The sequence below is a fragment of the Orcinus orca genome, chromosome 7 (assembly GCF_937001465.1).
Source record: "Orcinus orca chromosome 7, mOrcOrc1.1, whole genome shotgun sequence".
NCBI classification, from domain to species: domain Eukaryota; kingdom Metazoa; phylum Chordata; class Mammalia; order Artiodactyla; family Delphinidae; genus Orcinus; species Orcinus orca.
In genome coordinates, this window is record NC_064565.1 from 57,802,474 (window position 1) to 57,830,352 (window position 27,879).

The window sequence follows — 27,879 nt, forward strand, 5'->3', positions numbered from 1 at the left end:
ATTCTCACGCACATTATAGTTTGAGAAGCACTGCCTTAGCTCTCTGTGGACTCCCCCATTGGAGGGCAAGCTGGTTATGATGTGAAAATTAGCGAACTGGCAAGGTTCTTGTACTTGTTTTACTGGCTACTTTGAGGTCTCAAATTGCCCCCAGAAGATGCAAGACCTACAGCATTCAGACTTACTTGCATTTGGGGAGGTCATTCTCATCAAAATAGCAGTTTCCTCCGTTCATACACCTGCATGGAGGGGGCATGATGATAGGACTTTCGATCGCTGCAGAAAGGGAAAGCCACGCAGGTGTTAGTCAGCGGCGCTCATCAGAGACCCCTACCATGCAAACCTGCTTCAGCCCAGGGCTGGAGTGGGGAGCCCATGTGGTGGGGCAGCTAATTAGTCTCCCTTTTAAATGTCACCTTCCCCTTAAGTCAGATGAATTTCTTTATCAATAAGGTCTTGGGGAGTAACATACATTTGGTAGGAAAAAAAAGGCAGTTTATAGCATCCCCCCCCCCCCCCCCGCAAAACAGTGGTGAGATACTAGACTCCAGAATATATACTAATAGTTAAAAAGAACATTGTGGTAAAGGAAATCTCTCAGGACATTGACGTTTTCTTTTGAAGTTTTCAGAATTCTTCTCTTTGAACCTAGTTAAAATCAAGAATTCAACTTAGGCACACCCCGAAACTTCCACTAAAGGCTCCGAAGCATCAGCAATCCATTCATCAATAAACGGACACGTAGACAGATAAACAGCCGCTTAATGGACAGCTGGTTGGAGATCTCCTCATTTTTTAACACCTTCAAAATTGCCCTTGCTAAAGATTGTAATCTTGCCAATATTGCCCCAGTAGCATTGGGATAAGAGCGGGGATAGGGGAAGGGGAAGGGGAGGGGGCAGTTTTTACTTGCTGAGTTCGTGCTCTAAACCTGCCAACTTTTCAGCCTGGTTGGGAAGTCAACAGGAGGTGCCTTGTTTAACCGCTTGCGCCCCCTGGTGGCAGAACATGGTTACGCCTCTTCATTTCCCCATCAGCTAAAGCAGGGGGAAGGGCCCAAGGATGTGAGCCATAAAATGGGCCACTAGTGAATTGCAGGATGATTTTCTAACACCCTTATCAAGCGTTGGATACTAGTTAGGGACACTAACTAGTTACTCCCTGTGGCTTATTAACTCCTTAATTTAAAAGAGTCACTGAAGAAAGGTCTTGCCAAGAATAGATCATCTATAGCATTTGGGATGAGAATTAAACCACTGTTTACTTCCTTCCTTCCTTCCAGCTTCCATCTCTCAAGAGCATAAGGTACATTTTAAAACGTGGCCCTTTTTCAGTTGTCCAAACTTTGAAATGAGCATGTGGGAAAACCAGTGAACCTCCTCTAGGCCTCCCCTCTGTACTGGATAAGCGCCCCCGTCCCACCTCAGGAGCCTGGTTCTCCACCTTGAGGAGCTCCCGTTAAGACCGAATAGATTCAGGGGCGATTGGGATCCAGTATGGGGTGGAGAAAGGAGGAAGAGGCCTTATGGGAAACTCACTCTTCAAAATGTCCTTATAGACAACACAACAGTCGATTTAGGGGCACTGGATCTAAATCTCTGCAGATCTTGGCAAATAATTCTCAGAAATCATTGGAACACCAGATCTGTTTGGCCCCTGAAGTCCCACTCAGCTCTGTTCATATTTTCCACATCTCCCATCCCTCTTTCTAGCCATCCCCACTCTATTCTGCAAGAGGCCAGTAAACAGGGATTCTTCATGCTCCTGAAAAAGGTGAAGCAGGGTAAGGGAACCTACTAACGAAGGCAAAGGAGCTCTCCCAGGCCCCCAGGCAGTGTCCCTACCTGCATCACACTCGGTGACGCTTCCTTCTATAAATCTGGAGCCTTGGGGACAGGCACAGGTGTATCCCTCAGGTCTCAGAAGGCAAAGGTGGCTGCAGACCTTTTTACAGCGGTTGGGCACTGGGAAGCAGAAGAGAACAGTGGTTAGTTTCCGAGGAGGGAACGAATACCCCAACCAAGGACATGCCCATCCACTGAGTTGTGGCCAGGTGACCTCAGAGCCCAGGCAGCATACCAACACCTTTAAGCCGCATGCCACCTGGCAACTCACGCTCCTTTACGCTACCTTCCCCTGCCACCCCACCAAAGTGCCACAGTCCCTCCCCGTGCTCTCCATCCCACTGCTGTACCCCTCCCATTTTCTTCTGGCATCATTTATCTCCCCTATGGCTCTGGCAGGTTTGGAAGATAGGTGTCTGTCTGGTTCACTGCATGACCTCAAAAACCGATCAGCACTAAGCAATTTGAGATATTTCTAAAAGGTCAGTAAGACCCCATTATTATATCAAGATTTGTCATCACCCAAATTTGGATAGATCATAAAGTGTGGTCCAGCCAAAGCATACATTGGATGTGATTTCCACCCCTGCTCTCCACGGAGAACTTCCTTCTGGGCTGCAGTTTCATTATTTGCAAGATTAGGGAATTTAGAGCTATGATTATCAGAATCACCTGGGAGCTATTCACAATGATTGATGCCCTGTCACAGAAATCCAGATTTGAATCGCTCTGGGATGGAACTCAAGTATTACCATTAAAAGCGCCTCAGGTAATTCTGAAACTAGCTTAGCATATATTACGATTTATCCAAGGATTAGGTCGTCTCTAAATTCTTTCTCAGACTAACATTCTATAATCCTGATTCTCTGTCATGCAAAAACGTGACCATGGACGAGGCATGGCTGTAAAAAGCCTCACTGAAAACCTGTCCCATGGGCTTCCCTGGTGGCGCAGTGGTTGGGGGGTCCGCCTGCCGATGCGGGGGACACGGGTTCGTGCCCCGGTCCGGGAGGATCCCACGTGCCGTGGAGCGGCTGGGCCCGTGGGCCATGGCCACTGAGCCTGCGCGTCCGGAGCCTGTGCTCCGCGGCGGGAGGGGCCACAGCAGTGAGAGGCCCGCGTGCCGCAAAGAAAAAAACAACAACAACAACAAATACCTGTCCCATGACCATTTCTTCAGCTCTCTAGAGCACGGTTTCAAATTTTAATGTCGTACAAATAACCCGGGGAATCGGATTCAAGAGGGCTGGGGTAGGCCTGAGGGTCTGCACTTCCAACTAGCCCCCGTATTGTACCAATGCTCCTGGTCCCTGGCCCACCCTTTGAGTAGAGCAGGGATTCTCACAATGTTGTTCCTGACCCAGCAACATCAGCATCACCTGGGAACTTGTCAGAAATGCAAATTCTTAGGCCACCTCAGGCCTATTAAGTCAGAAACCCCTCAGGTGGGACCCAGCAAGGCGTGTTCAACAAGCCCTCTAGACGTTTCTGACACGTGCTAAAATTGGAGAGCTATTGGTCCAGAGTAAATGCTAATCTGGCACAGCTGGGCTGAGCCTCTGGCCTACTTATCAATCAACACTTTGCAAAGGAGGCTCAGAGTATCAGCTGGCTGAGATGCTTTTCAGGGAAAGTCTCCAGATTTTCCTCTGCCTGACCCCTGGGCTGTCCTCTCTACAGGGGCCAGAGGGGGCTCTGCAGGTATACTGGGCTCTCCCCTCCTGCCCTTGAAACTGCCAAACATAAGAGCTGCAGGAGCATTTAGGACACAAGAGCTATTATATCAGTGGGGTCTGGAATGTTTTGGAGAAGGTCTGAAGAAGGGTAATCACTACCAGCAACACAAGGGGGCTAATCCCTAGAAAAGGCATTTGCCGCCAGTGTAATCTCCTGGGAGCCTCCGTTCTGCACTTCAGTTTGTCAAGACTGATTCAGGCTCTCAGAGTATCAGAGAACTCAGGGGGACCTCAGGCTCCACACCTGTTTCACATGCAGGGATCGGAAGGGAGGTGACTTGTCAAAGGCCACACAGCCACAGAATGCAATCTGGAATTGGGCACACTGATAGCTGGACCAGAACAGAAAGGTGCTGAGCTTTTGGGTGAATGGCATTGAGTTTAAAAACCATTTCTGGGTTTAAAGCTTATCCGCTGGTTGTGTAACTTGGGCGCACCAGTTACTAAATCTTTCCTATTGTCAGTTTCCTTACTTGTGAGATGAAAATTAAACCTCTTTATAAGTTTGGGAGAAGATTAATTGAAGAAGCAGATGTCTGGGTTAATCCTGAAGAGAGAATCTGACATACAGAACTTAATAAAAGTCTATTTCCTTTCCTCACTTCAAAAATGTCCTTTCCCCACTATACATTATTGATACTCTCTAAAATAGACAACTGATGGGAACATACTCTATAGCACAGGGAACTCTACCTAATACACTGTGGTAACCTAAATGGGAAGGAAGTCCAAAAGGGAGGGGATATCTGTATGAGGATGGCTGATTCATTTTGTTGTGCAGTGGAGGCTAACACAACATTGTAAAGCAACCATACTCCAATAAAAATTAATTTTAAAAAAAGGAAGATATTTCCCAAAAAAAGATTTGATAGAATATTTTGATATATAATTACCTATGTCTGAAATAAAAATCATTAAAGACATCAGTGAATAAAAATGTGCCCACGGGAAAAAGATAATGTCCTTTCCCTTTCACATTACTCCACACAATGATGAAGGATGAATGAGAACACAGGTAACCTGAGGAAGCAGGACCAAGAACTCAGAAAATGAGAAAGAAGGGAGGATGTAGAAATGCATCCTTTAAGCTTTAAACTAAGGCTCGCATAGCTCAGGATGACTTGACTAGCCTGGCCTTGCAATTGCTAGAGTGGGTAAGACTTCTGATGTCCACGAAGCCTATTACGTGACTTGGCAACCCAACTCACATTTAGCAGGGGGTCTGACACCTACTGGATTCTGTGGCCTAAGAGTACAACCCCACAACTCCAAGCAGCAACAAGGACTGAAGTATTTTTACTCCATATCTGCTGGTGGTGTGCATCATTTCATTCGACCTCCAATTTTATCTTCTTTGGTCAAAACGGTTAAAATACACACAGACACACACACACACACACACACACACACACATGTTTCAGGCACAGGGAGATCAGCCTATTATTATCCACCACCATTTTCCAAAAGAAATATAGCCATTAATTTGAAATAAGGTTGGTGACTACCTGACTGATTATATCTCCATTGATGGAATATTCGAACTTGCGTGAGCCAAGGGTTCACTATCAGCAATTTCTCTTTCTCGTCTCGCCCAAATTTATCTTGGATCCATACTTCTCCCTTATCCTTAGATGTCCAGTATAACTGGCTCTCGAAGATGTCCAGACTATAAGGGGTCATTGCTGTTCACCCACAGGGGAAAAGCAAAACAAAACAAGGTTACTGAAAAGAAGATACCTGAGCCCCACTTTTACGTCAGAAGTCAAACCGCTTGGATCAATCTCTTAGGCAACACCTTACAATTCCAGCAACATTCAGGCAGACTCCCTGTACACATGACCATGAAAGTGTGCTGCACCAGGAGATCAAGATGACAGAAATTAAAATAGATCAATGTCTACCAAATGACACCAAATATAGGGGACTCGCTCACTTTCAAGTTGCTGACTTTATTTTATTTTTAGAAAACAATCTGTAGGGCAGAGATCTTTTTTTTTCTGTGAACATAAGATACCACTTATCAGAAAAACCTGTTACGTGCTGGATTGTTGTAGTTCTGTAGAGTCTAGAGAAGAAAACAAAATGCTTCTCTCCTAGATGTTTCCAGTTGTGCATAAAAAGCAATCTAGCACATTAAAAACTAATGTACCTAGAAGTGGTTAGACACGGATTACCATTGGAACACATGATGGCCATCTCTATCAGAGCAACCCAACAAGAAACGGTTATTTCAACATCTGCTGCTGACAGCAAGTTTTTTTAATTATACAAAAAGGACTTAATAATTGCTAATAGATTCATTTGCATTTAAATCAGCAGCTGGGAGCTGGGCAGAGTGGTATCTAAGAAACTATAAAAAGCATCTCCTAAGATTAGGGTTCCTTCTTACGAAAATGGGCAAAGAGACTGGAAATACATTAATTATTTAATATATGAAATTCTAAGTGAAATTTCTAACCTGCAATTGCAACAATTCTCCTATCGGTCCCATCATATTTGATGGTTTCAATATTGTCCTCCTTGAGGTCACTCCAGTAGATCCGGTCACCATTCACATAATCTATACAAAGGCCGGTTGGCCAACCGAGGTCCTCCTGAACCAGGACTTTCCGACGCTGCCCATCCATCCAAGCAGACTCGATTTTAGGTTCTTTGCCCCAGTCAGTCCAGTACATAAACCTGTAACAGAAGGTTTCCTCATGGCAGCATTTCATCTAGTGGAGAAATCAACTGGTTTTCAAAGAGCCTTGGGTCCTAAATGATGCTATTTTTATACTTTACACAAGACAGGGAGAGAAAGGGGGGAGCCTGTGCATCTGTGATCTATCCTTCCTGAGAACTGCACTTTCCCAATAGAAACTGGCCAGCCCTGTCCAAAGATATGTATCCAGACCTTTTAAAATATATAATCACAAAAGCTGTTCATTCTTCAAAAAATATTTCTTGAATGCCTGCTGTGTGAGAAGCTACTATCCTGTATTTGGAACGTATCAGGGAACACAACAGATTCCTTCCCTCATGGAGCTTACATTCTAACTCTTTGAAAAGGTATTACTTTGGATGCAATGAATACTTAATTGTAGAAGAACTGAGCAGACCAGGGACTGTACCCTTTAAACATCTAGAAAGGATCAGGCAGGCAAGATAAATGGGTGGAACAGGGCAGTTATGAATGTAGAGTGATGGGCAAACACCGCATCAAGCAAAGCCCTGTCTAAGAGTTCCAGGCAATACCGCGTCAAGGAAGGCATACCTACCTAACTTTACCAGTTCTTCTGATTTTTCAAGCCAAAAATACAAATATTTATTTTTAATTTAAATGTTATCTACTAAGTTTACAAAAAAAAAATCTTAAAGCTCTGTGAAGTTCAAGTCCAATAAGTGTATGGGCCATATTTAGCCCATCAGCCACCACTTTGCAATGTCTAGTCTAAACCAATCATCAGGTGTTGCTCAATCCTTAAATTCTGTTGAGAAATGTGTGGGTTTTAGACAAACTGGGCTGTGGAAAAAGTGTGGCCAGAGGCCTTCCCCTGACACAGTGTCCATCTTCTGAAGCCTGTTTTGTCCTAAGTGATCTTTAGGGCATATTATAATTCTTGAAAATAGTCACAGGTGCCACTCAAAAAAGTCCAAGGACAATTTCAGTACAATTAGGAAAAGATAATTGAAGATATAATTTTTTGGAGAATCTAGTGGAAAATATCTAGAACATTAAGGACTCCTTCAAGTACTTACCCTAGTTTGGGATTCACAACTATTGCAGCTGGTTGATCCAGTTGAGTGGAAATCAGCCACTTTCTGTACCTTCCATCAAGTTCAGCCACCTCGATCCGCTGACTCCTGGCATCTGACCAGTAAATATGCCTGAATTTAGAGAGACAAAGTTAAACAACTGAAAAGTCTAGACTGGACTTCTGGGGAAGAGGAGTGAAGATGAGAGCATTTAGTTTGGAAGTTCTGGCCAACAAGACAGCTACTCAGACACCAGTGATGATGAGAGCACAGCCTCCCTCTCCCAGGAATGCCCCAATCTCTTCAGCCAAGGGGACGTCTGTAGAAAGTTACAAGTGATGGGGTGTCGGATGAAGGGGATATTCAGCCAAAGCAGCTGTATCAGCCAGGATTGGTAATGATGATGAACCTCACATCCGGCACTATCATGAGACAATGGCTTCTAGATAGGAGTTGTGAGGCACTGTTGGCCTTTCATTCTGACTGCCTGTGAGTTGGCTTCCTCCTCAGCCAAGAGCCCATTGGAATCACTAGGAATCTGGCATCAGCTCCAAGGATGAGTGGAAATAGCCATTCAAAATAACAAACTCAGCAAAGCCATCCTGCCCTTATTCCATCCCTAAGGCTTCAGGTCTCAGTCTCTAACAAGCAGAAAGAGTTCCAGCAGTTGCTTACATTTACTCATTCATTAAGGCTGAGAAGAGGTAAAATTTCAAACAAGAAGACAGATCTTGGTTGGTTGGTTTGAAGAAGGAAGTGGTTGGTTTGAAGAAGAAAGCGCTAAAGTCTAGAGTTTCCAGTTCATGACTCTCTGAGGTCTTGTTTCCTGACAGAAGTTGCTGAAATGAGTCTCCTGTTATGCTGCAGGCACAGTGGGACCTACTTAACTTCTGCAGAGATGCTCAAGTCTTCCAAGAGCACCAGACAAGTGAGCGAAAAGGTGAAAATTAATTGATACTACAAAGGATTCTCTGTTCTCCCAGAGCGCAGCAAACATTTTCCTTTATTAGTTCATTTCAAGGACATAAGAGGTTCTACAAATGGTTGAATTCTGATTGTAATGTAATTACTTTCCCACAAACGTCATTCCAACCCAAGGCTCTTCCTTGAAGAAGGAGCTTATTAATTCTTCCACATCAGTTTGCCTCTCATGCATGTATCTGATGACAAACCTACTTAAGGTTCTTATTTAGGTATCGTCCAAAATGTCTGGCTCTGGTCCCTGAAGTTCTAGAAGGTGTAGAAGAGCAGATCAAAGCTAACAGCTCTATTAACTCAAACCCAAAGATTAAACAGGGAAGTCAAATTTCCAATCTGTTCAGACAACATAGCCCCCTAAAAACACAACATGTGGATTTCTCCTCCTCAAAAAAATACCATAAAAAAACATGTTTCATCTCAACTGCTTTGCTGGTAGAATGTAAGGCTGTCCCATTTCTTCACAAAATGAACAGCGCTGCCATACTGAAAGTTCATTTTGGAATCCAGAACTCTGTTGGCAAGAATGCTCTCCTAGATAAAATATAAAATCTTGACCTTGGGGCTTTCCCAAAATTTTCATGGCACACATAGAATATAGGAAGTGAAGATGTTTATATGACACAATGGGGAAGCCGAGGTAGTTGCTGAGGCTACAGGAAGCCCAGGCATCACCCAGCTGCCCCTGAGGCTGAGTGTGCCCATAATCTGGGCCAGTTTAACTCATGTGCCATGGTGAGCAGAGGGGAGCTCTGGCCAGGAAAATAGAATGAGGCTAAACTTACCTTCCAACCCAGTCCACTGCTAATCCATCTGGCTGCACTATGTATTTCAGATCCAGGTTGACTTCCTTCACAGGATTATTGCTGCCAGATTCAAAGTTGGGGATGTAGGCACGTTTGATAGCACCAAAATTAGAGCCATGCCCTAGCACAGTGTAATATACAACACCTGCGGAGGCAAGACACACAGGTCAGTTTCCTGTTAGGAGCACCAGGTAAGGGAGGAACTGGGTCTAATCAGGTGAAGTACTGTTCATTCATTGACACCTCTACCTCTTCGGTGTTCCTATAATACTAATAATTCAATTTAACCAGTATGATCAAACCTCAAAATCTATCATACTTGAGCTATTAGCTACAAATGCTTCAATTGATAACTTATTGATACTTAGTCCTCTCTCTTTGAAGGTAATCCATTAAAATATATTTCAGCCTATTTACCCCCATTAAGGATCACGTTCTAGTTTCCAAAACAGAACATATAGATAAACCAGGGGCAAATTGTTAAGAGTTTGAGTCCATACTAGCAATAAACGAGCTGTATAGATGAGAAGTCTTATTTTATGTATAGACTAAAGGACATTGGACAGCAGGCATTTTAAAAAGCACAGGAAGCAGGAGACGCAAGAGAGAGGGGATATATGTATACGTATAGCTGATTCACTTTGCTATACAGCAGAAACTAACACAATATTGTAAAGCAATTATACTCCGATAAAGATGTTAAAAAAAAAAGCATAGGAAGACTGACTTTCAAGGCACATACTTTCCTAGGTATGAACCATTCTTTTTTTTATTTTTTAAGATTTTTTTTGATGTGGACCACTTTTAAAGTCTTTACTGAATTTATTATGATACTGCTTCTGTTTTATGTTTTGGTTTTTTGGCCGCGAGGCATGTGGGATCTTAGCTCCCTGACCAGGGATCAAACCCATACCCCCTGCACTGGAAAGCAAAGTTTTAACCACTGGACCGCCAGGGAAGCTCCCTGAACCATTCTTGAAATTTCATTGTATTGTATAATGAAATGTGAAAACACAACAGCAATAAATCTTACATAGTTAGTTTGCAAAGCATTTTCATATCTGTCATCTCACTTGGTTTTACAAACAACTCTCAGAGGGAGGCAGGCCGAACAAGATTACTGCTTTTATTTTACAGATGAGAAATGGGGATCCAGAGAATTGTTACAATTATTTAAGGTCATAAAGTTAGTAGATGAGGGAGACAGGCGTAGAACACAAGTTTTCCTGCCCCACTACCGTCTCCCACACGCCAGAGCCATGAGAGACTCCACAGTAAGCATCATTCATTTTTCCTTCATTGAACACCCACCACACACACTGTACTAGATCCTGGGTCAGATGCCAGGCATGTAGAGATGAATTCGATTAAGTCTCTGTCTCCAAAGAGCACACAGTTAAGATGTAGGGAGAAAAATACGTGGACAATTAGCTGTAATTCAACATAACATGTGCTTTAGTAGAAGCGTGTATAAAATGCTACAGGCTGCCAGAACTGTGCCAGGAGGGATTATCAAAGACATCAGAGGGGAGGTGACTTTGAACTGAGTCTTTGAGTAGAAATTTTCCAAGCGTACAACGGTGGGGAAGGCAAGGGCAAAGACAAGGAGATAGTAAACAAAGGGACATGAGGTGATCCTGAAAGGATAGTCCCCAGAAATGGGAGAAGGTTCCGTGAGAAGGTGGGAAACACTGGCTGGGATGCACGGTCACAGCTAAATTGTCTGGAGCACGCTGGGCGGGGGGAGCATCCTCTTCCACTGAGGCAACAACATTCACTCATGAGAAATAAATTCCCCAAAGCTCAACACTTTATAATTCAATGTATTCAACTGCTATCAGTGACCGATGCCACAGTTCCTACTCACTGAGGCCTGTGCCCTCTGGATCCCAGTCGTAATCCATAGCCTGAATGCGTTCCTGGTCTTCAAGGTACTCTGAGAACTTCTCAGATGAGAGATTGTATTTTCGAATTCGCACGTTTTCGGGCAGTAGCAGCAAAGGAGGGTAACCTGTAAACAAATGAAGGGCTGATTAATCTGTTTGAATGCTACCTGAACTTTTGTTTATAACAGTAGGATATAAAACAGCAGATATCCTCCCTGCCCTTAAAAAACAAAACAAAACAAAAACGAATTTTTCTAAAAATTGATCTCTGTTAATGAATAGAGCGGACCATCAACGGGGTTGCAAAATCTGTGACTGTCGACATCCTTGTCTCCATTTCAGGTAGAAAGCTAACATTTCTGTTAGGGATATTATCAGTTCTTTATCTTTGGGCAACAGTTTAAAGCTAAGCGAAGACTGAGACCCCTGGATAGCTACTTCTTTTTCACTGATTTTTTTTTTTCAATGACAGTAAAACAGACCAGATTGTAGACATTCAGTCTCACAGAAGAAATACAATATGTAGAGTCATACTAAAAGTTTACCCGGAAGTCCTCATTTCCCATTCTTTACTGACAGATTTTAATGATGCTTTTAGCAGGCAATCAGCTCTGTGACCCAATTTAGCTTCTAGCTAATGACAAAAAACAGCTTGTTCTTGGTTTAAAAAAAGTTTTCTTTACTTCAAGCAGCTATGTAAATGGTGACTCATTCCAAGAGGCACTGCCTGGAATTTGTAAAATTTAATTGACTTGCATAATGTCAGTCGAATCTAACTTAAGTAACTTTTGGAAGTTCATTTTATATATTTCCTTTATCTTGACATAATGTTTTATATAAATATTCTAATTTATTTCAGTCATCTCGTTAGTTAAGAGTTTAACATTTTCTAATTTGCTGCTTAATCACCACACCAACTGTTCAAATGCCTTTATCCTAGTTTTCCTTCAGTGTCAAAAATGCTTGGAGGGTAAAATATTTAAGTATGCTAGTCAAATGTGTGCTTTAAAAGCCCAATTTGTATGAAGAAATTGAAAAGCCGTTTTACCCTTCATTTGCAAAATAAAAATGCTATTTTCTTATCAAGTCCTTAAACTCATTTACAAACTTTAAATTCAAATGTATAAGATCATAAAGACCCCTTAACTGAGATATGCTGATTTAGATCAGACCTCTGGAAATCTGGACTATGATACTTCTGACTTTTATTGTCATTTCTATCTAGTATTTATTACTGCTTTCACTCAGGCCTGATTCTCAAATATTGGCATTAACCTAAAATGTAGAGCTAATGATTGAAGTCGCCAATAAGCCAGATGCTTTCTGTCTGTGATCAGTAGTCCACGAACAATAAAAAGACATTTCTCAACAGAATGTCCCTGATTTGCCCCAACTGACTGCGACCCATTGAATGGAATGTTTTTTGTGACCCGCGTTGGATTACTGGGCCTCAAACCTTGACCTCGGTGGACTGGGAGCTTTTGGTGACCACCATCCTACAGGGAAGAACTTGTTGTTTGAATCCTCTGGAGAGTGACATCTTGTCCACTTTCTGAAGTTTTTATCCAGGTGGACCAGAGGCTAAATCCAGAATAATAGGTAACCCCTGACTCTTGTTTTAACTCCTATGTATTTGTTGGGGGGCTGTAGTTAGTGTTTTAATTTGGCAGGGGAGGAGAGAGGAGAAGAGGGTGGATGGGTGTTGGAAGAGAAGTAGCTGGTGAATTTACAAAATAAGACTCTAAAGTGTATTTCCTGGTATACTGTACGCATCAGCATTGCTGAGTACATCAGTTAATCCCGAGGTCAATCATCCTACCGTCAGCTGCACACCGTCCTCCGTGGCTGTCAGTCACGGACCTGAACCCTTCGGCGCAGGAACACTCGTAACTTCCTTTGGTGTTAAGGCAGTTCTGGGGACAAACTCCAAATTGCTCACATTCGTTGACGTCTGTAGGCAAAATAAAACCAAGTGGGCAACATCTGCTCCCACCCATTCCTTAGAGACCCTGCTTCTGTTTAAAGCCATATTCACGAGCAATAAGGATGAGAAGGGTGCAGATGAACATAAGCGATGATGCCAATGTTTGTGGAACACTGACCAAGTTTCAGACACCGTTTCACATGCTTTTCATGCTTTTTCCTCATTTAATCTTCCAACAAGACTCTCTGAGGTAGGGACTATTATTGAACCCCAAACCCCAGAGACCAGATTTAAATGGAAGCAGTCTGACTCTGTACAACAACAGAATAAGATTTTCCCTTTGGGGAAGCAGCTGTTGTACTGTTGATGTTTGGTACCACTTCCCTCATGCTAATTGGCTTCAGAAAGGGAAGTCATTGATTGGTTTTTTCGATTGAGTTCTTAAGCTTCAGCCCTTAAAAGAACGATTCTAATCATCTGCGTGTGGCACATCGTGAGATAGGAACAGTAAATTCAAATGATCAAATACACCTACAATCATACTTGATATTTACCATTCTTGATAAGCTCCCTGAGGACTCCGCACCTGGGAACTCATTTCCGTCTGACGTAAGGAGGTATGTAATACATACGTGTTGTTTGAAGAAAGTAAGGCTTGTGTTGTATAGCTGATTCATTTTGTTATACAGCAGAAACTAACACAACATTGTAAAGCAATTATACTCCAGTAAAGATGTTAAAAAGAAAAAAAAGAAAATTTGATCTCAGACACTGGTACGGTAAGTAGCCATCATCACTCAGGTCTTCATTAATCATATCAATTTCACAGACATTACTGAAGATGAGCTATGGCCCAATGCTCTGCAAGGCACCAGTAAGATAGCCTGGGGAAAAAGCAACTGGCATCCTTGAGTCATGGTCCTAGCTCATGAGCTAGGACCATGAGCTTAGCCCCACGAAGGGAATTAAACCATGTTTAGTAAAAGGGAATGAATGGAGAATCTAAAAAGTACAAGGTTCTCCCTAATAGGAAGTGGAGAAAATATACTCTACCTTCACAGGAGTTTCTGTCGAAACTATTGGCTTCGAACCCAGGTCTACAGGAGCAGATGAATCCTCCTTCACTTAATTGGGTACAGTTGTGTTCACATAGATTTTCAGCACATGACCTCTCTTTTCCTGTATCTGAAAAACAAAATCCCAGCATTACAAATGAAAAGTACAAAGCACATCAGCCACAAATGAACAGTCAAGTGGTGTATCAGAAGAATACCTACAGATAGCCAATTATAGAACACCTTGAGAGGACCCCGTTCCATAAGCTTTGCAGAGTACCAGAGACCTCTGTATAGGGATATCTGATAATGGCTTGAAAACCATTTGTACAAATACATGTAATGTCAGATCCTTGAGGCAATTTTCCGATTATACTCAGCACTGCCAGGCTCATTCTCAGAGCATCCAGTTCTGTACAGAATCACAGCCAGGGACTCTTTACAACTGTAACCACCTGCTCCACTATCTTAATATTATATAATTATATTTATATATAAATAATGTTTACATATAAATAGATACATCTCAAATGTGTGTATACATGTATATATATACACACACGTATAAATAAAAGACACTGATACAGGTATCTCCTGACTCAATTCTTTTAAATAAAAATAGATTTATAACTATTTGTCTTCTATAGTAGGCAATGAAGTGAACTTAGCCACTTCTCAGGGTCCCTTAAGGCAGGGGTCCCCCACCCTTAGGCCGCAGACCACTACTGGTCCACAGCCTGTTAGGAACAGGGCCGCACAGCAGGCGGTGAGCAGCGGGTGAGCAAGCGAAGCTTCATCTGCCACTCCCCATCGCTCCCCATCTCTCCCCATCGCTCCCCACTGCTCCCCATTGCTCCCCACCACTCCCCACCACTCCCCATCGCTCCCCATTGCTCGCATTACTGCCTGAACCATCACCCCACCTCCAGTTCCCATCCGTGGAAAAATTGTCTTCCTGGTGCCAAAAGGTTGGGGACCGCTGCCTTAAGGTACAATGACCATGAGTATATGTGGTTTGAATAAACTAAAAACATTCAGTTTCAAAAACACAAAATAAAGCACAATGACCTTCAATGGAATGCTGCCCTTGGATTTCATACTGGAAAGCTTTATGCGTGAAACTCTTATAATAAAGGTCTACTCTGAGCTCTTAACAATGACACATTGCTAAATAGGTCTGTTCAGATTTTCTATTTCTTCCTGAGGCAGTTTTAGCATTTTTTGTCTAAGAATTTATCCATTTCACCTAAGTTGTCTAATGCGTTGGCATGAAGTTTCTCATAGTATTTCTCTATTACCTTTTAAATTTCTGTAAGGTGGGTAAGTAATGTCTCCACAGCATTGCTCAATAAATGTGACCCTATTTTTATCAACATGAATAGCCTTGAGCCAGTCACATAACCTCTCTGAGTCTCAAGTGCACCATGAGGCTCTGTGATTTCCTCCCCAGCTCTAAAATCTACAATGTGATTAGGGATCCCAGGAGGTAAAAATTTCTGGACCAAGTGTTCCCTTGAATGAGTTATACTCTTGTGAAGCAAGAGTCTTTAACGAGAGCAGAACCCTCTAACATTATGAGATTCATCCTCAAATGTAAAGACCTTCCTGTAACTTTTTTCATTTGAAAACAATCACCATTTTAATTCATAATACAAGAGATCTCCCCCAACCCAGATATATGATACTCTGTTTCGGAAGTAGACACTCTATTTTCCATTTTATGAAGAAGGAATAAGAACTACCAGACAGAGAAATAGCAGGTCAATCTATCTCTGTAATCACATAAATAATATTTGCAACCTGAAGTTAACTTCTTTTCTTTATCCCTCAATGGTATGAGCAAAATGTTAATGTCTTTCCTTTCATGATTTTAAAATACTTTTAAAAAAGAAAACACACGTCCAAAACACTTCAGTGATCCTGTTTAAAAGAAAAGCAGGAGGAAGAGGAGAAGAAAGGAAAAAAAAAGGAAAGCAAGTGGATTAGCAGCATCAAAGAACTGGTGTTTTAAATAAGAATTCTATGTCTTAGTCAAATTAGCCCACTGCAGTAACACTGAATTCCATATCACAGATCCGCTTAATATCTGAAAAGAAATGCTGCTTCCATACCATATTAATGCCGGTGATACCTATTTCCTTTAAATAAACCCTGCTTTGAATTAAATGTCATTTGAATTAAAAGTACTGAGGTTAATTTCAAGGCTTTTAATTGGCACAGGTAACTAAAAGAGAAACCAATGTTTGACCTGAGCCTAACTTGGAAATATTCCAAAGTCCTGGAACCATTCACATATCAGTCTCTAGGCAGCAGAACCCAAATCTACCTCTGGGTTTTACAAATTCCATCATGTTTACGCTTTTTAAATATTTAATCAAGTCACATTATTATGTCAAAAACTCCAGGCCCCATTGAGAAAGTGTGTGAAACGAATGGCAAATCAACTCAATATGGCTGATTCTTCATCTTCTTTTGTAACCCACACAGGAGAAAATTTGCCAGGAAATCTTTGGGGCGCCTCAGAAAAAGGCGATTAAAGCCCACAAAATGGAAAGCATGTGCAGCTAACTAAGGTGACTAAGTCTAGACTTGTAGGGTTTGAAGAACTCCCTCCTTTTTCCTAAGAAGAAATCGAGGCCTGACGAAGTCAGTACGTACTCCAAGTGGCACAGCTAGTTGCAGAGGAGCTAGAAGCCGGCTCTTCCAGACTGCAGTCCCAGGACTGTTCAAATTCTGCCTCTGCCACTCTGTGTGACCTCAAGCAAGTTACTTAAGCTCTCTGAGCTTTATTATATAGTTAGACATAATAGCAGTAATCCCCTGGAGCTATCTTGAGTGACAAATTAGAGAATGTATGTGAAAGCATACATAAATAAATGCTATAAAGGACTACCAAAGTGTGAATAATTAGCATGCCCTTCCAAGATTTCCATCACAGTATTAAGCTAGAATCATCCCTTGACTGCATACATCATCCTTTCCCTACACAAAATCCTCTCTTAAAAATAAGTGGTCCTTCCAAGGTCCCCTGTGACATTTCCATTCTCACCGACCACTCTTCCCCTATGTGCCAAAGATACTGCATTTGGCTTAAGATGAAAAAATGTACAAACTAAGAAACAAAATTAATAGCTTCAAGGTGCTGAGAGGCACCTAACGAACTGGGAAGAGGATACGCCCTGCAGTTAAACAGATCAGAGTTCAAATCCTGACTCAGTTTCTTAATGACAGGAAGACATAGCCAATTTATTTAACCTGTAAGCTGGTTTCCTCACTTGTATAAAAGAGAGAAACAGAAAGACAGACCATACCTAACTCACAGGATTGTTACAGGGATGAAATGAAATAATCCATGTACTGTTTAGCACAATGTCTGGTATTGAATAAGTGTTCAATAACAGGTAGCTATGGGCTTGACTGCAGTTCAGAACACAATGTGTAAGTTAAAGAGAAACACGGTTACCGTCTACTTTATGTTATTGCATGCTTCCAGTAGGTTAACCTGAGTCACTACAATTAAGTATAAAAATAAGTATTTACTTACTGCATCCCGTCTCATCAAAATGGTCACCACAGTCATTGACATCATCACATACCAGGTGCTGTGAAATGCAACGTCCATTGCTACACTTAAATTCATCTGCTGTACAAGGTCTAGGAGTCGGTTCTACACCTAAAATTTAAGAATAAGATAAAGTCAAAACTTTTTCTTCTGTGAAACATGATGCTTCCTTCTGTGGCAGAGGCAGTATTTCCACAAATAAGCTCATGCGCTTCCCTACAATTCCTTGTCTCCCTTGCAGTTAGGTTGGGACCATGTGTCTAGTTCAGGCCAATGGACTATGAGTTGGAGGTGACACGTGTCACTTCTGAGCTGAAGCTATTAAAGCCTATGTGCCTCCCTGCTCAGCAACCCAGGGACCATGTGTATCAGGTGGACTCGCGTCAAGATGGAGAAGGGCGTGCAACCTGCACCGGCCTTTACGTGAGTGAGAAATAAGCCTTGGCTACGTCACACCACTGAGAGTTTGAGATTTGTTGGTTGCGGTCACTAGTATTAATTACCCTAAATGATATAGAAGTAGGGCACTTCCATAACAAAACCTAAAATATTCGGCATTGGCGTCAGTCAGGAGGCAGGCAACGAGGAAAGTGATCCCAAAGGAGGGAAAGATGGAGGCCTGTGTTACGCAGTGGCAAAGGATTTGTAAAGTTGTCACCTTGGAAAAACTGGAAGGCGGACCACATGTTTACTGAACTTGTCAATCTGGGCAAAGAGGTTAGAAAATGGAATGTTAATAATGTGCACGGGTTGCCATTACCTGAGTTTGGCAAGAAAGAGCAGAAATCAATGAAAATAAAGTCCAGAAATTTGCAGTTTGCAGAGAACCTATTGCATTTAGATGACACAAGACTCTGAAGTTTAAAAAGGACCAGTCAAATCTCTTAGTTGAATTAAATGACTGCCCATCTACTTTTCTGGCCTGAATGTAACTGACAAAGTTGACCCAAAGGTGCGTGAGGGAAACAAAGCAAAGAAATGCAACAAATTCAAGAACTGTGTCTCAAAAAAAAAACCCAAACCAAAACAAACAAACAAACAAAAACACTGAGTAAGGTTATTGACACTTAGAACTAACTGAAAGCAAGCAGATCAAAAACCAACATACGACCAAATAAACCAAAACACTGTGACTGAGGTGACAACACTCTTGGGCCCCCAAGCTTCTACAAGCAGGGAGTGGCTGGGAAAGCTGTACTGCCCCTAAGGAGGGCATACTCCCCTGTTCCCTCTTCATTTGAAGAGGGATATAGACAAGCAACCACTCCCAAAGGGTGGAGGCAGAGACAATGAGGAAAAATGGGCATAGGTGTTCCTCTGAGAGCAGAGTCTTGACCTCATCAATGAATCTCCTCCGATCCCCACTATATAAGGGCCTTCACAATGTCTGCACAGGGTAAACATACAATTTACTCTCCAAGTCGATACGCTTGTGAGAGGGAAAGGAGCTCTATTAACAATTCCACTAGGGCAACAGACGTAAATCAGGACTGTCCTGGGCCAACATGTGTCACCACGGCCCAGTGGCATTTCAGAATTGCTACAGAACAGGGACGGCAAGGAGTCTCTCATTCTTTCTTTCCAAATGAGGATGTTTATTTCCATTATGCTCCCCCTGTTCTACCACTATCTACTGGGGGCAGGAGACACAAATAAAACTAGTGTCTTAGTTTATGGGTCTCCAGACCAAGAGGAAACACATCTGGAATGGATGGCATGACTAGGGCCTGTCACCTGGAGCTCCTGGATTTCATTTACTGAGAGGGACTCTGGGTTATGTCCCTGGGGGAGGGGTTAAGCGTGTTCTACGCATGGAAAGAAAAGTGCACAGGGAATTTTAGTGACACTAGGGTACATTGTGGTAGAAACAAATGGTGTTCACTAAATATCCATGCACTTCCCTGCATTTCCCAGTCCCCCTTGCAGTTGGATTGGGACCACGTGACTACTGCCAACCAATGGACTGTGAGTATGCGTGACACCTGTCACTTCCAGGCCCAGGAACTTAGGAAACTGTCTCCTCCATTTCTCACTTCTCCTGCCTCAGCAACCTTGAAGGCTATGTGTTCCAGATGGCATAATTACAGGATGGAGGGAGCTGCCTGACCTTCATCAAACTTTAGTCCTCTGCTGTTTTAAGCTATTGAAATGTTGCAGTTCGCCTACTGTGATGGCTAGCAGTGATTCCTCTAACTTCCTGCTCCACAAGAAGAATTTTAGTTTACTACCCCTTTTTTTCCACTCTGGGATTTGACCACATGCTACAAATGTCTGGCTCCATTGAAAAATGGCATGATTGATAGGGAAAATGGAAAGAGAAGAGGGAAAGGGGTAAACCTGCTCCAATTTTTTAAAAAGGTTTTATTTCTGGGTTTTCATTCTTTTGTGCTATGCTTCAAACAAACATATTAACAATGTTATAACCACAGGTTCATCTCTGCCCCAAAAAGGTAAGGGAGAGGGAGGGTACAAACTTGAACATGGCAATAGTATCAAAGTGCCCCTGACACCCAGTCCCCGGGATGGCCATCTGGGATGGCAGCTGACAGTAAGCATTCTAAGCCCACATCAATATAAGGAATAGAAAATAGAAAAGTTAAGCATTTATCTAAATTTTCCCAGATAATATCCTTTTAGGAAAAAAAGTAATTCGACTCAGGAGAAATAATTTTCCTCACTGACTTTTTCTAGGTAAATTAAATTGCCCAGAAAATTAATCAGCTCTCTCCTTCAATGGATAGATTTAAAACAGTCTCAAAATGTACAAGCACAGATTTTTCAATGTCTAAAATATTAAATGCAGCCAGTTTGAAACTTATCTCTTAAAATATTCTATCATCTTTCTCTTCTGGGAAATACATTTTCATTTTAAAGAAGGATATTAGATAAGCTCTGTGAACACCAGAGCTGCCTTATTTAACATGATCTTTTCAGTGGGGCATTGAGAATTTCCCATGCCTAGATTGGCAGTTAGAAACTCTAGGCTGAAGAGTGACCAAACCTCATCTTTGAAAAGAGAGAAACCATTAGTTTGTCAAGTGTGACTCAAACACTATTTAGTGTTTGTTCTCACTTTCTTAAGGAACTTGCCAACATCTGGTTCAAACGAAATAGGAAGAAGCAGGGAAGGGTTGCAACTGAGTAATGCGTGTTTATAGGGTCTTGCAAACAATAATGTCCGCGGAGATCTGCACTCACAGGTGCAGCTCAAGCCTCTACAGAACAAACTGAAATCCCTGAGGTACATTTTGCAAACTGCAAGAAATTGGGGGCCCTTCTTTTTCCCTTCTCCCTTTTTTTTTTTTTTTTTTCTTGTGGTACGCGGGCCTCTCACTGTTGTGGCCTCTCCCCTTGCGGAGCACAGGCTCCGGACGCGCAGGCTCAGCGGCCATGGCTCACGGGCCCAGCCGCTCTGCAGCATGTGGGATCCTCCCGGACCGGGGCATGAACCCGTGTCCCCTGCATCGGCAGGCAGACTCTCAACCACTGCGCCACCAGGGAAGCCCTCCCTTCTCCCTTTTGACTTTTGCTTACAGTTCTCCTTCTTCTCATCACTTCCATCTCCACAGTCATCCTCATGGTTGCACAGCTCGTGACGATAAATGCAGCGATTGTTGTCACACCGGAAACGGTGTGGTGAATCACAGGGAACACTCACTAAAACACAAGACGGAAAAGCAAAAGTACAGGTTAAGAGCAAAACATAAGGGTCAGGATCTAAAAACACTCCTGTGCCAGCGCCAGGCTTGCCTGATTCATCCCTTCATTGGCTTGCTCGATTAACCAATTGACAAATAGCTCTTGAGTGTCTAGTTGACACCGTGGCGCTGTGCCGGGCATCAGATTCAATTGGGAAAAAGAAAGATACAATCCTTATCCTCATGGGATGTTTATTCTAGCAGGAGAAGAGACTTTACAAATTAACCATTCAACTACAACTGTGATAAGAGCCACAAAGGAAACATGCTGTGAAAGCATCTACTGTGGGGATATGATACATTTCTGGGGGAGGAGGGGTCAGAAGAGGCTTCACATGGAAAAATTCTGAGTCAGGAAGGCAGGCTTCTGGACCTGAATAAAAGGTCTCTGGGCTGAAGCATGGAGTGAGGAGGACAATGGTGGCCAGGAGGCTGGAGAGGCCAGCAGGACCATACCTGAGCCAAGAGGCCACTGTTTGTCCCTCTGACTGGAGTTATCATTGAGCCTCTAGAACACAAAGTCTTTTCATTAAAGTTTTACACCATGATGGACTTTCCTACCTGAATTCCCTCACCTATTGCACTTAAAGTTGATATTTCATAAGCAAACCCTGACTCACTTTATTATCCAGAATTAGACCTCTGGCTCATGCTTGTGTCCCTGTGAGGAACCTACAGGTAGAACCCAGGTCCCTTAGTTGCTACAGGGAAACGGTCCTCTATGCATGTACCAGGAATTCAGTGAACTCAACACACATGTGTTCCTCTTTCCCATGGAGGACTTGGGCTGTTTGATTTTCCTTCTGCCTTGGTACCACAAACAGGGAGCAAGAGGAGAGACTTGTAATGAGGTTGGGGGGAAAAAATTCAGCTCTGAGGGCTTCCCTGGTGGCGCAGTGGTTGAGAGTCCGCCTGCCGATGCAGGGGACACGGGTTCGTGCCCCAGTCCAGGAAGATCCCACATGCCACAGAGCGGCTGGGCCCGTGAGCCATGGCCACTGAGCCTGCGTGTCCGGAGCCTGTGCTCCGCAACGGGAGAGGCCACAACAGTGAGAGGCCCGCGTACCGCAAAAAAAAAAAAAAAAAAAATTCAGCTCTGAGAACTGGTTCTTGGAAGTATCGTTAATAGAACTTTGCAAGAATTATTTGCTGTGAAATGCAACATTATAAAACAGTGTTGGTCACTTTTTCATGTGGCTATATGTCTCTGCCTCCGCAAAGTTTATTTTACTAACTATGGGCACTTTATCTTTTAGAGGGAAGCAACTTCCTGAGGACTTCTTCTTTGAAAGTTACACATGCTTAAGATGTTTTTCAAGATTCATCAAGTGAAAAACAAAACAAAACATGGTTAGTTCCTTATACAAAACTAAGATGTGGCAAGGAAAGTGTTGGGATGCCACTGGGAAAATATAATGTATGCTAATTCAAAGTTCTCTGGGGGGAAGGAATACTCTGATATATCATTTTCTAGAGTCAAATCCCTGGGCTAAAAATGAATTGTTTTCGAAGGCCACAAAGTGTTTAAAACTATGGATGTTTGCCCAACTTTCTCATGTCCCAAGTAGAGAACTAAGCAGGAAAGTGAAAGCACACTGATGCAGATGAATCTAGGAAACTGACTGGAAGAGGTGATGAGAACCCCAGAAGCAAGTTGCAGCTAAGTCAGACTAGGAGTTAACCAAGAGTTCCAGAAGTAACATTTCTGGGAGTGTCTTCTCCTGTGTTGGGGGCTTTTACTTACATGAAATGCTTAAGCTTTAGCTTGCATCAGGATCACCTGGAGGGCTTATTAATGCAGAGAGTGCTAGGTCTCCCTGCCAGAGATTCGGATTGGGTAGATCTGGGGTGGGCCCATGAATCTGTATTTCTAACACGTTCCCAGGTAATACTGACTCTCCTAGTACAGAGATGACACTCTGAGAACTACTGTCCTCAAGTCTCTCCAATGACCCAAAGCATGGAGCAAAATGACCAAAACAAACTCTATTTTCATTCACTTTGCTAAAATCAGTAGTTCTCAACCAGGAGACTAAATTAAAAGCTAAGGAGCTTTCTCAATATACGTTTTGCCCAGGCCTGACATGTCCTTGGACATTCTGGTTCAATAGGTCTAAGCCTTGGGTGGGACCAGAGCGTGTGCTTTTGAAACACCTCTCCCCAGGTGATTCTGATGGGTACCCAAATTGAGACTCACTGGTTTAAAAAATAAATAGAAGCAGGAGGGAAGAGATATGGGGATATATGTATATGTATAACTGATTCACTTTGTTATACAGCAGAAACTAACACACCATTATATAGCAATTATACTCCAATAAAGATGTTAAAAACAAAACAAAACAAAACAAAAACAAATAAATGCTGGAGAGGGTGTGGAGAAAAGGCAACCCTCTTGCACTGTTGGTGGGAATGTAAATTGATACAGCCACTATGGAGAACAGTATGGAGGTTCCTTAAGAAACAAAATAGAACTATCATATGACCAAGCAATCCCACTACTGGGCATATACCCTGAGAAAACCATAATTCAAAAAGTGTTATGTACCACAATGTTCATTGCAGCTCTATTTACAATAGCCAGGACATGGAAGCAACCTAAGTGTCCATCAACAGATGAATGGATAAAGAAGATGTGGCACATATATACAATGGAATATTACTCAGCCATAAAAAGAAATGAAATTGAGTTATTTGTAGCGAGGTGGATGCACCTAGAGTCTGTCATACAGAGTGAAGCAAGTCAGAAAGAGAAAAACAAATACCGTATGCTAACACATATATATGGAATCCAAGAAAAAAAAAAAAGGTCATAAAGTACCTAGGGGTAAGATGGGACTAAAGACACAGATCTACTAGAGCATGGACTTGAAGATATGGGGAGGGGGAAGGGTAAGCTGGGACGAAGTGAGAGAGAGGCATGGACATATATACACTACCAAATGTAAAATAGATAGCTAGTGGGAAGCAGCCGCATAGCACAGGAAGATCAGCTTGGTGCTTTGTGACCACCTAGAGGGGTGGGATAGGGAGGGTGGGAGGGAGGGAGACGCAAGAGGGAAGAGATATGGGAACATATGTATATGTATAACTGATTCACTTTGTTATACAGCAGAAACTAACACACCATTGTAAAGCAATTATACTCCAATAAAGATGTTTAAAAAAAAAAGATGTTTAAATAAATAAATATGTATCATACAACAGAAAAGAATTAGATGGGCTTGAATTATGATGTAACGTGAAGTGACTAAGGACTAACTAGTTTTAAAATGTCCTAAAGGTGTTCTCTGAAGCTCGGGGGGTTTAGCAGAAGTACTCTGAGGGGCACTGAAAGTAGGATGGAGCAGGAGAGATGTACAGCCCCACCCTACCTCAGACTTCAACCACAACAGTTCTGCCGCTATTTATGCCAATTGCCTTTGAAGGCCACAAAATGCTTAACACTATGGATGCTTGCCCAACTTTCTCATGTTCCACGTACAGAACTAAGCAGGAAGGCCAAGTGAAAGCACACTAAGGCAGATCATGTGTCCAGTACTCAAAAATTGTACAACCGCCCTCCTGGATCACAGGCGCCACATAAGAAACATTGACAACACCATCCCCAGTCTCTCTCACTCACAGCACAGATGAAGTTCTTCATCGGAACCATCGCCACAGTCGTTATCACCATCACACTTCCAAGATGACTGGATACAAACATGATTTTTACATTCGAACATAGTAGCTGGGCAGTATGCCCCATTGGGAAAGCGAGTGGCTGTTGGTGGGGAGGAGACATAGTCAAATTATTAGAAAAAGATACTTTTTGGAAAGCTATCCGGCTATTTCTCCTTTACAGAAAGAGCTCTCCTAATGGAAAGAGTTCCATTATAAGCGTGCTCTTCATGATTCAACCAGATGTTCTGTGGCTTTAAACTGTCTGAAATTCTGATGGAATGTTTCTTAAGGATAGATGACCAAGCCCAGTATTCAATGACATGAGTCATTCTGTGGACAGCACTGCACTTTTTCATTATAGGCAAGTGCAACCCTTCAGCGGTGTCAGCACTGGCTTTTCCTATCATCCATTTATACAGTCTCTTGGAAACCAGGTTTTAAGATGCGGCAACCGCATTATCAACAAAATCCATCATAGACAATCATCAACAGTTAATATTTATTCAGTGATTCAAAAAGACTAAAATGCAAATGATCATATTGGCTTTATACTTTTAAACAATTTTATATGCCATTATTCAATTCAGAAAACGTTTAATGCTGGGACTTCATTATGTTTGAATACCTTTTTATTCATTGCTTGAATATTCTTTTACCTGCCAAGTTTTTATCCAATTAACGATTTGTAGAGTAGCTGATAACATATAAATACTTTCGTTAGCACACTTAATATATTCTCTATTTGAAATATTATTAATGAAATGCACTTGAATGTCTACTGTGAAATATATGGACATGGTGACTCAGGCCCCAGGTAAACTGATAATTATCAATGAACGCTGAATAGAAAATATCTATGGTCTTTTAATATAAGAAGTGGTGGCTGATGGGAAAGGTTGGGTCTAAACTGCCATATCCATACATTTCAGACAAACGGTGCCACGGGTGTCTAGAAACTTACGACAAGCGGCTTCATCAGAGGCATCGTGACAATCGGCAAACCCGTCGCATTTCATTTGGTCAGGAACACAGTGCCCGCTATCACACTGAAAATATCCAGGATGGCAGGTCATCATCTCTGAAGAGAAAAGACTGTCATTTCCAGGATGCCTTGGCATTCTCAGACAACTGTTAGTTCCGTGGAGGGTATTAAATCTTCCATCACATTCCTATCCATACCCGGTGACTGGCTCACCACAAACCCATGCCTTGTGGTTAGTGAGTAAATCAACTCTCAAAGGTACACCTTCCCCGTTCAAAATATGGAGATGGAAGTAGCAATCTCTCCTCTATTAAATATCTCTAGCTCTTAAACTTTTCCTCAAAACCCTGAACTCCCCAACGTTTACTGTTTTGCACGCTGATTTTTCTCAGACTCGACCCTTAATCAGTAAGAGCTATAAAACTACTTGGGGTTTATGATTCCTATTCTAACATCTGACCTCTACACCAGGGAGCTACAGCCGTATATATCTTAGGGCCACTTTCTGGAGAACAGTAGGAAGACCAATGTTTTTATTTGTTTATAAGGTCCATGCAGATTAAAGTCTGCTTCTAGCAGAGGTTTAAGTTAAAATGAGGTTTTTAAAACTCTCTTGAGATTTTCCCCTATTATTATTGATCTAGACTGCTATAAGGTAATCATAAACATAGAAAATATATATAAAGCAGAAGGTACTGTAATGCTAAGGTTTATATATTACATAAATTACACAGAAATCATTTAAGTCTAAAAAACCTTCCAAACACACATGTGAAGCCCCTACTTCCGACCAATATGCTGACCCTAGTACAAGACTCTCTGGAAAGCCCCTTAAAGAGTTGTGACAGTTACCGCAGTCCCGCTCATCTGAGTTGTCCCCACAGTCATTGTTTTGGTCACAGATCCATCGAGAAGGAATGCAGCTCTGATCATCACACCGAAACTCGCTCTCTGTGCATTCCCGGGGGGCTGAAAAAGAAAGCCACGTGGCCATCAGAGGGCACCAGGAATCATACATAGGGGACAGGCTTGTGGACTGGCCTAAGTGTCCTCTGTGCCTAACGCCCTCCTGTGTCCCAAGTCCCAGACTGTCCAGCCTCCAAAAATAGACTTTCTATCTCAATTGTAAGTCTGTAAAGAATGGACTTCGTCAAAAAGTTTGTCCAAAGGTGATTTAATCTTAAGATAATTTTTCATTTCCTGAAACTCCAGATAACCTCCTAGAGGATTCAACATGAACTTTCTTATGAACAATAAAATGCCAATTGGATCACCCTTTTGTGTAAGAAGTTTTTAGTCAATTGATAATTGCAGGTGTAACCAGCATCCTGATTCTCTCAACTGCCTATACCTTCTTACTTCCAAAAGGGGACTAAAGTCAGAATGTACTTCCTGTTAATCTGAAATTGATATATATCATAAGGCAATGATATATTGTAAGTCACCTCAAGTTCTTTTTAAAAAAAAAACAATAAACTTGAGTGTAAATAAATAAAGAAGAGACAAAAGATATACTTGGGTAAATATTCTTCTCCCAGAGCTTGATTACAAGCAGCTGAGAAGGAGATGAAAAAGTAGTAATGTACCAGTCAGAAAACAAGAGATCAGGTAGCCGTCCTCCTACCCTTTGAGGATGAAGGGCATAGACAGTTGAATTACAGACAAAGAGCAGACATCACCACTCCAGTGGCACATAAGGATGAAGGACCCTGAGCACTCACTACAGTTTTCCTCATCTGAATGGTCTCCACAGTCATTGTGCCCATCACATCTCCAGCGAAGAGGGATGCAGTGGTGATTTGTACAGCGAAATTCCCCAGAAGGTTTGCATGCCATCGACTCTGCAAAGCACAGTCATTGCAAATACTTCAGAAACCCATGGTCAAGAAATGTCGAAGTAGTCCTGGCTTTCTTGTGAGATGGTCTGAGGCTTACGCTACCATATTCTCAAAGCTCCCAGAAAGAGGAATGCCAGCCACATTCACTGTCACTATTCCTCTTTAGGCTAAA

General features: G+C 42.3%; 1 protein-coding gene across 1 annotated transcript in view; it reads right to left on the bottom strand.

Moving 5' to 3' along the window:
• The window catches only part of LRP2 (LDL receptor related protein 2), a 174,828-nt gene that overhangs the window by 10,011 nt on the left and 136,938 nt on the right, over positions 1-27,879 (bottom strand). Inside the window, exons 57-71 of the mRNA XM_049712547.1 lie at positions 27,591-27,710; positions 26,722-26,838; positions 25,849-25,965; positions 24,850-24,987; positions 21,061-21,183; positions 17,509-17,637; positions 13,963-14,094; positions 12,805-12,936; positions 10,967-11,110; positions 9,079-9,244; positions 7,319-7,447; positions 6,039-6,259; positions 5,086-5,262; positions 1,845-1,964; positions 186-276 (exon numbers count right to left, since the gene is read on the bottom strand). Coding sequence (XP_049568504.1) covers positions 186-276; positions 1,845-1,964; positions 5,086-5,262; positions 6,039-6,259; positions 7,319-7,447; positions 9,079-9,244; positions 10,967-11,110; positions 12,805-12,936; positions 13,963-14,094; positions 17,509-17,637; positions 21,061-21,183; positions 24,850-24,987; positions 25,849-25,965; positions 26,722-26,838; positions 27,591-27,710 — 2,056 coding nt within the window. The remainder of the gene's footprint in view (positions 1-185; positions 277-1,844; positions 1,965-5,085; positions 5,263-6,038; positions 6,260-7,318; positions 7,448-9,078; positions 9,245-10,966; positions 11,111-12,804; positions 12,937-13,962; positions 14,095-17,508; positions 17,638-21,060; positions 21,184-24,849; positions 24,988-25,848; positions 25,966-26,721; positions 26,839-27,590; positions 27,711-27,879) is intronic.